This window comes from Chaetodon trifascialis, chromosome 8 (genome assembly GCF_039877785.1).
Source record: "Chaetodon trifascialis isolate fChaTrf1 chromosome 8, fChaTrf1.hap1, whole genome shotgun sequence".
Lineage (NCBI taxonomy): Eukaryota > Metazoa > Chordata > Actinopteri > Chaetodontiformes > Chaetodontidae > Chaetodon > Chaetodon trifascialis.
Window position 1 is genome coordinate 1,662,023 of NC_092063.1, and position 12,978 is coordinate 1,675,000.

The 12,978-nt window shown below is 45.1% G+C and overlaps 2 protein-coding genes across 2 annotated transcripts in view; both read right to left on the bottom strand.

The window, feature by feature from the left end:
• Window positions 1–468: 468 nt before the first annotated feature.
• On the bottom strand, window positions 469–9,200 carry LOC139335182 (rhamnose-binding lectin-like). The gene is made up of 18 exons (XM_070968669.1): window positions 9,139–9,200; window positions 9,010–9,042; window positions 8,851–8,913; window positions 8,427–8,562; window positions 7,618–7,727; window positions 7,115–7,159; window positions 6,851–6,983; window positions 6,644–6,751; window positions 4,444–4,592; window positions 3,923–4,006; window positions 3,660–3,692; window positions 2,778–2,882; window positions 1,883–2,018; window positions 1,676–1,785; window positions 1,545–1,589; window positions 1,316–1,448; window positions 1,121–1,224; window positions 469–514 (listed from the first exon to the last, which is right to left on the bottom strand). The coding sequence occupies exons 1-18, from the start codon at window positions 9,170–9,172 to the stop codon at window positions 489–491; spliced, it is 1,587 nt and encodes a 528-aa protein (XP_070824770.1). The 5' UTR covers window positions 9,173–9,200; the 3' UTR covers window positions 469–488.
• Window positions 9,201–11,387: 2,187 nt separating this feature from the next.
• The window catches only part of LOC139335188 (L-rhamnose-binding lectin CSL2-like), a 1,848-nt gene continuing 257 nt past the window's right edge, over window positions 11,388–12,978 (bottom strand). The window contains exons 2-5 of the mRNA XM_070968676.1: window positions 12,724–12,837; window positions 12,232–12,287; window positions 11,587–11,719; window positions 11,388–11,499 (exon numbers count right to left, since the gene is read on the bottom strand). Coding sequence (XP_070824777.1) covers window positions 11,388–11,499; window positions 11,587–11,719; window positions 12,232–12,287; window positions 12,724–12,837 — 415 coding nt within the window. The remainder of the gene's footprint in view (window positions 11,500–11,586; window positions 11,720–12,231; window positions 12,288–12,723; window positions 12,838–12,978) is intronic.

The following is a 12,978-nucleotide window of genomic DNA, read 5'->3' on the forward strand; positions in this document are numbered from 1 at the left end:
CACTCCATTACATCTCAGAGGGAAATATACTTTTCGCTTAATTGGGTTATCTGACAGCTTTAGTTTAAGAAGAAAACATGAAGATCTTATAAAATGTGATGTCTGAGTTAAAAGCTGATATTTATTGGAATGATGATGATGATGATGATGATGATCAGGTGATGCAAGGTAAGTTTATTTGTGTGGCACAAAAGGGAAACAACTCATTACAGCTGAATAGAATGAAATCAAACAAACGAAATCAAAATGCAGCAGAGAAAACTAATCAAAGGTTCATTAAATCAATATTTTCTCATTTACGTTTATCCATTCCTCAAGTGGTTGTATTGCCACCATATGGCCAGAAGTATATGGACACTTTCACTTATGTGACTGACCAGCTCATAAAAAAGATCAACGTGTCCACATACTTTTGGCCACACAGTGCGTGATTTGATTGGTTTCTTGATTACTTCCTGTGAGATGAACGTTGTGGTTTTGCTCTGATTTCAGTGACCTGGTTCAGTCTCAGGATCTGCAAAAGAACAAACGTTCACAGATTTACAGCACAGAAATGTTCTGTTGCTGCAGACATTTAACGAAGCAGCAAACGACACGCTGAGCGTCAGAGTTCATTCTCGACGTCCACACGCGAGCTTTAGACCACGACGCGAGGTCTTCCTCAGCGGCTCAGTCTGCCTGGCGTCTATCTGCTCTGACGTCAGCGGTAAATGCTGGCATGTTCGTCGACCTGATTGGTTGAAGGCGGCCTGTGATAGATGGCGGTTTGTCCAATCACCTGCCGAGAACTGTTTTTGAAAGCGCCTGATCGTTTCCAAACAGTTTCAGAGGTAAACTTCTCAGATGTTCTGTGTAACGAAGCATCAAGTTATAAAAGAATCGGATCAACCTGCTGATGTCGGTGTCTAGTCCAACGTCAGCAGCTCCGCCCTGATTTGGCGAAGCTGTTACCTGAGACAGCGTCACACAGGTTCATCCTCGTCCTAAGAGCCTTCTCTGTCCATGTTGGAAGATAGAATAAAGCATCTGGTATCCATCAGCGTGTTTCTCTGTAAGCTAACAATCCAAACAGGGTCGATTTAATGTGACAACACGTGATATTTTGCTCTGGGCCTCTTACACTGACACCTGTAGGCCACCTCCAGGTACTTGTACGTGCCGTAGCAGGGGTCTCCAAACACGGAGTTGCTGGCTTTGATGGCGCAGCTCCTTTTCCCATTACAGCTGTGGAAGACATCAGTGTGAGTGAATGCAGCTTTGAATGTGATGGGAAAGGTGAAAACTGTTGAACACACAGAGGAAAGGGCAGCTGTACCTCTCTGCAACCTTGCTCGTGGGCATCGAGCAGTAGACATTTTGGATCTGAACGACAGGACGTTGGTAGGAGCATGTGGTTCGGTCACGACGTCCGTAATCAGCACCGATGACGAATATAACCTGGCCTTCATCTGGCAAGAAGAGGAGGAAGAGTAATCCAGTGGGATTGGTGTTCACATGCAAAGAAAACACAGCTGTGTGTGAAGAAGGAGAAACGAGGATCTCACCACACTGCAGGTTCATCAGAGAGTGCTCGCACGCTGTCACGTGTCCTGTCAAGACAAACGGCTTCAGACACTCTGCGCTTATCAAACCTGTCTGTAGCTTTGCTCCACTGTCATGCAGAAAGGTGACTGACTTGCTGGGATGCAGCTGTAGGTGGTTTCCAGGTATTTGTAGATGCCAAAGCAGGGATCAGAAGTATGCACGGCCCTTATGTTCAGTTCACACACCTTCCTGCCGTCACAGCTGCAGGGAGACGAGGCGACGCTTGAGTTCACGTCAAAAGTAAAATAGTAAAACAGTCGCTTGATATTTCAAATGACGTCTTGATGTCAATGTGCACCTTCTCCTGAGGACGTCCACAGTGCCCGGCTGAGAGCACTTTGTGTTGGCGAGCTGCTGAGGAGGTCTGCCCTCGCTGCAGGTCTGACCGTCTGCTCGTCCATACAGAGCCGCCTGCACGCTGATCACGCCGCCGTCTGACACGCCAGAGAGGAGACCGCCATTAAACAGAGACAAAACTCTGTGTGTGTCCTCTGTCTGTGGACTCTGTGTACACAGTGTACTGTGTGTGTTTACTGTGTGTACACTGTGTACTGTGTGTGTGACCTGTGTGAGCACAATGTACTCTGTGTGTGTGTGTGTCCTATGTGTCCTCTCCTGTGGAACCATCTTCCAGTCTTTGTCCGGGAGGCAGACACTGTCTCTACATTTAAGAGTCGTCTTAAAACTGTCCTCTTTGATAAAGCTTATAGTTAGGGCTGGCTCAGGCTGGTCCTGGACCAGCCCCTAGTCATGCTGCTATAGGATTAGACTGTCAGGGGACATCCAAAGACACACCGAGCTCCTCTGTCCTTCTGTCCCTCTCCATCTGCTCGCTCTCATGTCCTACCACGGCGTCTTACTAACTTAGCTCCGTCTTAGCTGCGTCTCCTGCCGTGACCCTGTCTGACATCCACTGTCACTGTTACTGTGACTGCATGTCTGTCTTTCTGTCTCTCTCTGTCTGTCTCTCTGACTGCATGTCTCTCTGTCTCTGTCTCTGTCCCTTTGGCGCTATACAAATAAAATTGAATTGAATTGAATTATACCAACATGTAATTAATTGGGTTATGTGAAAAATGTAAAAAAACAAAAACAAATGACGCCCAGGGTGTAAAACTAGCCAGGACCACCTCTGGTGTGTCCTGCGTGTGTGTCCTGTGTGTGGATCCTATGTGTCCAGTGTCCAGCCGTACCACAGCTCAGCCGCTGGACGTTGTGGAAGTCTTCGCAGGTGACCGCTCTGTGTGTGGACAAGGCTGTCTCAACGTAGTGACCGGACATTTGAGCCATAGAAAAGCCTGAAATGACAAGTGGGTTTTATGATCAGTATCAATGTGCTGAGTAACTGAGGAACAAAAAGACAAAATGCAGGTTACTGCATTGTGTTTGGATGAGCGAAGCAGCAGCGTCATGGAGGCTCAGAGAACCTGGACTAACCCGAACCCTCCTGCCGGCTTTTTGTTCTCAGGACTCGTTTCATCGGTGAAGAAAAACTGAAGCAGGAAAAGAGTTTTGTGAGCAGCTCACAGCGAACTGGAAAGAGGCTAAACAGGAAGTGATGTCAGAACTTTGGATCTCAAAAAGTTCACACAGTTTTTCATCGATTCCTGTCTCATAACTGTCTGAAACTACGTCTCTTTGACAGAAGACGTTAAACAAAGCCTCTGTTTTGGACTCACCGGCTCTCCGTACTCCTACTATCCTATTGGTCAAAGGAGCATGTTTAGGCTCAGTGAAGTTGAACTGCACAGGTGATGGAGCACACCTGTAGGAGCATGACTGGACGTTACTGGTCTGCTGAAACGCACTGACGTCGAGCCGTCCTGCTGACCATAATATTAATCCTGCCTGCAGGTTTCGGTCCTCGGCGGAGCAGCGGGAAGAGCTTGTGATAGACGGCAAATTAACGAATGACGGAAGTGAAAGGAAGAAATGAAAATGGAGGTTGAGAGACGACAGACCACAAACGTTAATTTACTGTTACAGCAGTAAGAACACAACAGAATACGCCCAAATGATGTGTGAGAATCAAAGATCAGGATGGAAGCTTAAGACAATATGAGCAAACCATTTACCTGCACTCATCAGCAAACATGCTGCTGCCAGCACTGAAACACAAGATGCATTTTTCAAGTTTATTTATCAGGTTACGTCTGTGTAAATCCACTTTTTTATCATTTTTATTATTTCTGACTGTATTTGGCACATTTGTCCCTTCACTCAGATTAAATATAATAAAGCCAGAAAGCAAAATCTTAGAAAATCAAATTTCAAGCTGCCTGATTTTCTGTGAATCCACATTATTATTAGTTCAGTCATCGGTCAGTTGTGTACTCACACAGTGAGGCGCTCAGTCTGGAGCAGAACATGCTGTCAGGTGATCTGGTGTTACTTATGGTGGTGGGAAGAGACGAACAGACGCCTCGTATTTATTCTGCTGGGGTAGGAAGTGCCTCCCTTTGAGCAAGTCAGCGATGGAAAACCCAGAATGTTCCTCATGAGTTGCAACAGACTGAAAGAGGAAACTCAGGATGGTCAATCAAATCATTATGAAGAAACACACGAAAGTCATAACAAGTCAGAAAAAAGAGCAGAGAGCAAAGAACCAGCAGAAATATGCACGTGTGCAATAAACTGTCCTGAATGTGAGCAGAACTTCTAATGTGAAGGGGACGTTTGGGTGTTGGAGAGTTAATGACTGTGACTGATCGAACTCTTCATCAGTGACGTCCGGTGGAAGGAAACTGACCTTCTGTCTGGTGGTTTTGGTGCACAGCGCTCTGTAGCGCCTCCCAGAGGGGAGAAGATGTAACAGGTTGCGTTCAGGGTGAGATGAATCTGCAGGGAACGTTTCCTGACTCTGGAGCTGTTTACGCCCTGAATGGAGGTCCTGATGGTCCTTCCTGAGCTGGTGCAGGAAGTTCAACCTCAGCTGGGCCTTTGTGACAATGGAGTCGATGTCGGACGCCCTCTTTCGGTCCCGCTGGGAGGATGTGGATCCCAGAAACCTGAATGATCCACAGCACAGTGTTGTTGACCGTGGTGGTGGGGGGCCGTGTTTTGGGGCATCTTCCTGAAGCTCTCTCAGATATGTTAGTGTAGCCAAGTCAAATTTTGTTATGTTTTGTTTATTTATTTTTCCTAAAATCTTTCTTTTGTGTTATGAACTTCCCCAAAATTATTTTTTCCTTTTGCGAAAAAAAGAAAAGAAAGGTCTTATGATGTTTTCCAAGTGTTCTCCTTTGTTCCCCTGGGGTGATGTTTTGGCGTTACACCACCTCGCCCCATAGAGCTGTGTGTGCTCTGAGCTGGTGAGTCACGTTGTGAGACGCTCTCTCCATTGTCTAATTTACTGTATTTTTTAAATTCAAAACCACAATATGTTGATATTTGTTGTAACGTCACATGCTAATGAAACTTGTGGTCAAGCCTCCATTGATTAGCAACTTAGTCAATTGAATGTTAAGCTGAGTTATTCATGCGGAGTTAGCTAACTTAGCCTTATGCTAGCTGAGCTGTTTCGCTCCTCTGGGCTGTGTTCTGCATGCTGTGGCTGTGTGATGACTTGTTTCATATGTAATGTGACGTTTTATTGTGGTTATGTGAATTTTAATTTACTTTTTTTTTTGTATAGTGGTGGAGAGTTGCAGCGTTGACTGGTGTGTGTGACGCCTGTTCTTTTTCCTTCATTCTGAAGGTATGCTAGTTGTCTAATTTAGTTCATTTTGATAATTTTGCATTCTAAAAATGAGCTAATGTGGGTGAATTAATTTAATTCTTTTGTACTGTGGGAAAGATTTAATGCATTTTCATTGCACCTTGTATCCTGGGTTTTGCGTATGTTGGATTTTGTTGTACAAGGTACACTGGGTTTTCACATTCATTTTAAAACAGTATGAGCCATGCTGTATATTTTGTATAATAAACAAAGTCATAGAGCTGTGTGTGCTCTGAGCTGTGGTGGAGAGGTGCAGCGCTGACTGGTGTGTGTGACGCCTGTTCTTTTTCCTTCATTCTGAAGGTTAAATGCTCATAGATGCTCAACCCCGGTGTGCGTCTCACCTAACTTGATAATACAACTCAGAAATACAGCTGCTACATCAGCAATAGGAAAGTGTACTCTGCCTTGTTTTCAAATGTTCCTCATCTTTACATCTGAGGACAGTCTGCATGCATCATTCAACCAGCAGCTTCCTGCTCTGCAAATTATGATTTTATCATGTGCACGGCTTGCAAAACAAACAGGGTGTTGCAAAACATTCTGAATTTCCTGGAAGCTTCTTCCTGGTAAAGGTCACAGAGTCACACGCACTCTGTGGGTTGCTATTGGTTATTGCACAATTACTGTAATAAACCTGGATTTGCTCATACAGCCAATACAACACACACACACACACACACACACACACACACACACACACACACACACACACACACACACGCACACAAACGGACAAACAGATCCAGCTCATAAACACTTGAACCCACAAAATCACATGAAACATGATACACAGAGCTCCCGGAGCTCTCAGGGCAGCAGAACAAACTAATGGTGTTTAATGGAGACATCAGGTGATAACTGGCCTTCGTCCATCGTTCTGCAGTCGAACGTTGATGCTGCACACAACACGAGTCTGAGACAAAGGTGGCGATGGAACTCAAGTTTATTTGTACAGCACAGAGGAAATTCAAAATACATCAAAATACAATAAAACATGGGAAAAAAAACTCAAAACAGTGTAATAAAACGAAGTAAAAACACACAGCTGACCCCACAGCAGTACAAATACAGAGAGCTTCTGTACAGCTTCACAGAGGATCTGCAGAGGAACAGAAAGCACATTCATCACTTCAGCCCTGTGCTGCACAAATGAGCAAGTATCTCACTTATATGACTTATGATTTATTTAATAATTATGACTTTTATAACACCTGGATGCTTTTGAATGTACAGAGCAGGTTGACACAGCGCCGGCTAACCCTTTTAACCACCATCCACCTTCTCACATTAGCAGCACAGATGAGCCTCTGTGGAGTCAAACAGTCCAATCAGAGTTACTTACACTCGCATGTGTAGGCCACCTCCAGGTACTTATAAGTGCCGACACAGGGGTCTCCAAACACCGAGTTGCTCGCTCTGATGGTACATCTGTTTTTTCCATTACAGCTGTGGATGCAGAGTGACGGCATCATGAATTTTACCATGAGTCTGACTTCCACAATCGTCAATCTGAAGTGCAAATCAACAAAACGTGAGCAGCTGTACCTCTTAGCCACTTTGCTGGCGGGGTCTGAGCAGTAGACATTTTGGATCTGAGAGGCGGGGCGTTTGTAAGAGCACGTGGTGCTGTCACGGCGTCCGTAATCAGCACCGTACACAGATATAACCTGGCCTTCATCTGACAAAGAGGCGACAAAATGAGCAAGAACAATACCGAAACGCAGAGATGGAATCAATGCTTCTCATTACAGCATTATCAATGACGGCCTCCCACACAAGCAAAACAGCACACAGAAACAGTGATCTTACCACAGAACAGATGTGCCGACGAGTGCTCGCATACAACAAGGCGAACTGTCAAAGAAACAGAGCAGATCAGACATCACACAAACACGTCAAATGTTTGGTGCACGACGCTCGGTGACGTAGGCAGTCATGCTAACTGCTAACAGCAGCTCTCTAAGCTCCTTCCTCTTTTCTCTGCACCGTTCTTCTCGGGATTGTTCTAGCAGTGTTTCTACACGCCAGTTAGCAAATGTGTTAGCTTGGTTGCTAATAGGAGCAAAAGTTCCCACAGCTTTTTGTTTTCAAAAGACGTGTTTGCACCACTCCACTTTCATGGACAGTTAAGACAAAAATGGATCACTCAGCACAGGAAATGAGCTACGATAGCTTCACTGTCAACGTTTGCATGTTCACCAAAGCTGGACTTGGTTCAGAAAATGTTTTAAACCCCACACCTTAAATCCACTGAACTGATTTTGTGGGTTTAATGCTGGTGTGAGCAGGTATCATGCAGACATGTGACTGACTTGCTGGGAGGCAGGTGTAGGTGGTCTCCAGATATTTAAAGGTGCCGTAGCAGGGATCAGAAGAGCGGACAGCGCTCGCAGTTAGTTCACACGCTTTCTTGCCATCACACCTACAAACACACAAAGACAATGCGGAACAGGTTCAGCCTCTACGTTTAAGTGTAGAATACAGTGTGATGCTGTGTCACATAGCACTCGTGTTCATGAACAGTCTGCAGGGTAGTTTTTCTGTTTTATGACCCTGAGACAGTCTTATCCAAGGCAGCAGCATAGCTTTGGTTCCTCAGTAGACAAACACCAGTGACCCAATCACTCCTGGATGGATTACCGTGACATTCAGTCCCTGGAGGATGACTCATCCACCAAAATGTCTTTCAGACATGGACTTACTGGCAGAAGGGATCTTATTCAGACATGAAACCAACAGATAAAATGTCCATTTTATTTCTATAACGAGCTGCATGTGTGACAGGGGCCAGTCTTACTTTGAGACTAATGCTAACATAGCGTGCTGATGCACCTCCATCCTGAATATTATAATGTTCTAATATGAAGCAGGAAGTTCTGGCTTCTTTTACAGAAGTAAGAAAATCGTCATTTAAAATTTGTTACTACACTCATATGCAAATATTCAGCCCTGAACAAAGTTTTCCTCTGCAGCAGGTCATCAGTTCACTCTGAAAACAGTCTCACGTCACAGACGGTGCTGCTTCATTATCAAAGCACTTTCATGTTTAAAGCTCAATAACCAAAAGCGCAGCAGCCACACTCAGAAAGCATGAAGCCATGTTGAATTTGACTGTGTTCACCTTCTCCTGAGGACGTCCACGGTGCCCGGCTGAGAGCACTTTGTGTTGGCGAGCTGCTGAGGAGGTCTGCCCTCGCTGCAGGTCTGACTGTCTGCTCGTCCATACAGAGCGGCCTGCACGCTGATCACGCCGCCGTCTGTGAGATGAAGACACAGTCACATCATTCCAGCGGACATTAGAAACTATGATCTGTGGTCACTGTGCTCGTTAGTGTCATAAAATTTAAAACTCAGAATTTCAGAATCATCAGAGTAACATGAGGATGAGGACGTCCCTCCTGCAGAGCTCTGATCCTTCATGACTTATGATGGACAGAATGGATGTCTGTGGGACACGTTCAGTCAGGTTTCTGCCGAAGCTGAGTGGTTTATTTATGACTTCCAGCCTAAATGAAGCGTCGCTCGTGGACAGAAGTGAGTCTTACCACAGTGCAGACGCTGAACACTGAAGCCGTCGTCACAGCTGATGACTGTCTCTGTGGCAACACCTGAAAAACAGACATGACAGCGAGAGCAGAAGGGTTTTGATGGCATATACTTAAAACAAATACGTGGAAGCATTTGTAGCACAGCAAGATATTTACCTGCTGTCATGAGCCAACAGGTCGCTGCAAGCACTGAAAAAGACGCATCACCGTCAGACTGTGTTTGACACAAAGGTTTCCAATGAGCCAGTCATGATTACTGCGTCCATCAGTCAGTGGTGTACTCACACAGCGTGCTGCCGCTGAGCCGGGAGCAGAGCATGATGCTGTCAGCAGGTAAGAAGAAGACTGCCGGCAGGAACAGACGCACCTGTACTTATTCTGTCGAGCTCAGAACGTCACACGTGTTGGTCGAAGCAGGGTGTGACAAAGGTAATCGTTTATTTTATGGCCCAAGATTATTGAAAGGAAGAGAAGACTTCTTGGAAATGTAAGTTTAAAGAGTCCACATGAGCAGTATTTACAAAGTGTGTTCATGGTGGAGCTCCGCCTCTGCAAATATTTTCAGCCTAGACTAAAATGAGTCCTTTGAATCAGGAGCTTCCTTAAAGGACTGTAGACTGCAGACTTTGTCCTGCTTTTTCAGGTCATGAGCTTATTCTGTATTCACTCTCTAAATGTGTGTCTGGACACTGAATGACAGCTTCCAGTGTTGTTGCGTTTGTGGTTTGAACAAACAGTGAAGAAGTCTCTGTCTGTGACATGCAGGACGTGAATTGTATGAAGAGTCATGCTAGCAGCTCTGTGAGGCTGTATGGACGCACAGAGCTGCTTCCAGCTAACTCAAATTGTTCCATTAATGCATGTTTGCTGGTTTTCATGCTAACTCAATATGTTAACACGTTTGTTATTCTTCAGACCCACTCGATGTGTTACCTTTACGCATGTTTGCTAGTCTTGAATTTTTATTATTTTTCATATTTTCATTTTTGTGATTCTTGACTTTTGAGGTACTTTTTTATTATAAAATGTTTTTTGGGACCATTGTGCACCAAAATAATGGCAACTTCTTGTGTGTGAAAATCTACTTGGCAATAAACTGATTTCTGATTTCCTGATTCTCAATGCTAATGTCTGCATGCTAACATGCTGATGTTTAGCATGTATCATGTTCACCATCTTAGTTCAGTGTGTTAGCATGCTAATATTGATTAATTAATGATTTGTGATTCACGAGGAAAGACGTGTCATTGGCACACTTGCAGTACAATGTTCACACATCGTCACAGTCATTTGATGAGTAACACTGACTGTAAACATCACTTCTGTTTGCTCACCAGAAGAGTCCACAGGACGACTTGAATTTTTGTCTGACTTCCTTGAGCAGGAGCTCTGCTGGTTCACAGCAGGTCATACTAAGAGTCCACCGAGTCCTCACACAGTTTTATAGAGTACCACTGGGAAGACAACGCCACTCCAGACAAAACACTCTTTTGAGCAGTTCTATGTACCATTCATGGGAGTATTCAGTGTGTTCAGTGCTTCTTTTTTAATTTATTTTACTTTGTGATCGTCGTTCCTGGAGTCGGAGTCTGTTTTGCAGACTGAAAATCACAACTGGTTGCCCTTTTGTGCAGTAAAGAATCAGGTCAAAGTGATTTTTAAAGTACTGAAGTACACGCAGGAGCTCCCAAACACTGAGGTCATGCAGCTCGCAGTGATGGAAAGTCACCTGATGAACGACATCAAAAGAAAACTCTTGTGCTGGAATCTAACTAGTTTATTTATTTATGTTTTCCCACACACAGATAGAACTCAAAGCGACTGACATCAGAGCAGAAACTCATGCAAATTGGAAATCAAATCAACTGGAATATATTAAAATGACATCAAATATCAATAGACCGGTTTGTTGAAGATGCTGCATCACTTCCTCTTTAAATTACACTTTGATGGCTTTCTCTACATCCGACACTTGTCACTGCACTGAATCTGATGTGCCATCTTGCTGATTTATTCTGAATATTCTCAGATACACGTGTGCTGCGTTCACACTGTCCAGCGTTAAGATGGACCTGCAAAAGAAAAGACAAAACATTTGTTTAGATGTAGTAGTAGTAGTTCTCTCATAGGCAGATCCAAAGGAACGCACATGAAACCATTTAAGTCACGTCTGGTTCAGACTTCATGAATCTCACCTGATTTTGAGACGATTTTGTTGTGGCCGACCAATTACCAGCATCGTGAACAACAATCAGGCGCCTGTCCTCGTGTAGTGTGACATGCCAAATGCAAGAGTTTCTGAGACTGTGATGGTTCAATCTGACACGGTGACCATCGTTAAAGGCTAAAATATCATGTGGTCTGGTCCTGGCTTTAGCTAGCTCTGCTTTAACGAACTTTACAGTAAAATTATTACTGTTGTCTCTCAGTTTCTAAGCAGCCACCACTAGGGGGGGCTGCAGCGCCGGCCTAAGGCCCTCACCGTTTACTGAGTGACATCTTCATGTGTGCATCCAGAGAAACTGGCTCTGAAGCTACTCACCGTGACACGTGTAGCTCACTGTCAGGTACTTGTAGGTGCCCACACAGGGGTCTCCAAACGCTGCGTTACTGGCGCTGATGACGCAGCTGTTTTTCCCGTCACAGCTGTGGATGCAGAGTGATGTGAGTGAGGTTTGAACACACACTAAAATGGAGTTTGTGTAGTTTTAGAAAGACAACGGGCAGCTGCACCTTTCAGCCACTTTGCTGGAGAATCTTGAGCAGCGGACGTCTTGGATCTGTGATTCTGGACGTCCAGAAGCACATGTGGTCCGGTCGCTGCGGCCATAAACAGCAGTATAGACGAATATAACCTTCCCTTCACCTGAGGGGGAAAAAAAATGTTGGAGAAGACTGAGAGTAAGATAACCATGACACATCTCACCACAGCGCAGGCTCGCCTCAGAGCCCTCACATGCCACAGTCCCATCTGTCAAATGAATCATTTTAGACATCACAGTTATGAGACCGTGGACAGAAACTGTGGACACAAATTTCCCTTTGGGCCACAGATGATCTTCAGCAGAACGAAACAGAGCGAGCGAAGCGCTTTTAGCCACTTACACTGACACCTGTAGGCCACCTCCAGGTACTTATAAGTGCCGACACAGGGGCTTTGACAGCACAGCTGCTCTTTCCATTACAGCTGTGGATGCAGATTAACGTCAGTGAATGTGAAATGTGGATGAGAGAAGACGACAGTGGGTAAAATCTATAGATTTGTAATCAAACACACTAAATATCGAACTTTTCTTGCCTCACGGTTACAGTTGTAATGCACATTATATTCACCCAAAGAGCCTGAAGGTCTAACCAACAAAGAGTGGGCAGCTGTACCTTTCAGCCACGATCCGCGTGCTCGCTTCGTCACTGATGCAGAAGGTGTTTTGGATCTGAGGGTAAGGCCGTTTGTCAGCACATATGGTTTGCGTATGGCGTCCATAATTAGCACTGTACAGAAGTATACTCTGCCCTCCCTCTGACAAAAAGAGGAGGACACACTGATGAGGTCAAATAAATATGGACACTGCAGATTAGAGAGGTGGGTGACCAGAGGAGTAAGAAAGACATTAAGATGGTTTCAACACATAAATCAAGTTATTTAGGAGCGTCTCCATCAGTCCTTTAATGCTGAGCATCTGGACACACTGAGTCCAATTAACCACAACAATCCATCATACATACAAAAATGAGAAAGTGTGATCTTACTGCAGTTCAGGTGTGCCACAGAGTGCTCGCAGGCGGTCACGTGTCCTGTCAAGACGAATCACATCAGACGCTTATCAAACCTGTCTGCAGCTTTCCACTTCATGCAGAAAGGTGACCGACCTGTTGGGACACAGCGTGCGGTGGGTGGTGTCCTGGTATTTGGAGATGCCCGGGCAGGGATCAGAAGCACGGATGGCGGTCGCGTTCAGAACACACACCTTCCTGCCGTCACACCTGCGGGGAGACGATGAAGAGCGAAATGTGGCGTCAAGCGACCTCTGTGTTACACTGCTAATTAAACGTACCAGGTGTCTAAAGTGGAGCTGCACTGACTGAATCCTCTCCACTCAACGTTCACACATGACCTCCAGGATC

Bases quoted from the DNA above. Each gene is read 5' to 3' on its own strand.
- LOC139335182 (XM_070968669.1), bottom strand. From the start codon at position 9,172: ATGCTCTGCTCCCGGCTCAGCGGCAGCACGCTGT. The intron at 6,752-6,850 runs GTACAGCTGCTC...CTGCATCCACAG, and splicing joins GCCAGCAAAGTGGCTAAGAG to CTGTAATGGAAAAAACAGAT. The intron at 515-1,120 runs GTAAGAGGCCCA...GTTCTTTTGCAG, and splicing joins GGTGGCCTACAGGTGTCAGT to ATCCTGAGACTGAACCAGGT.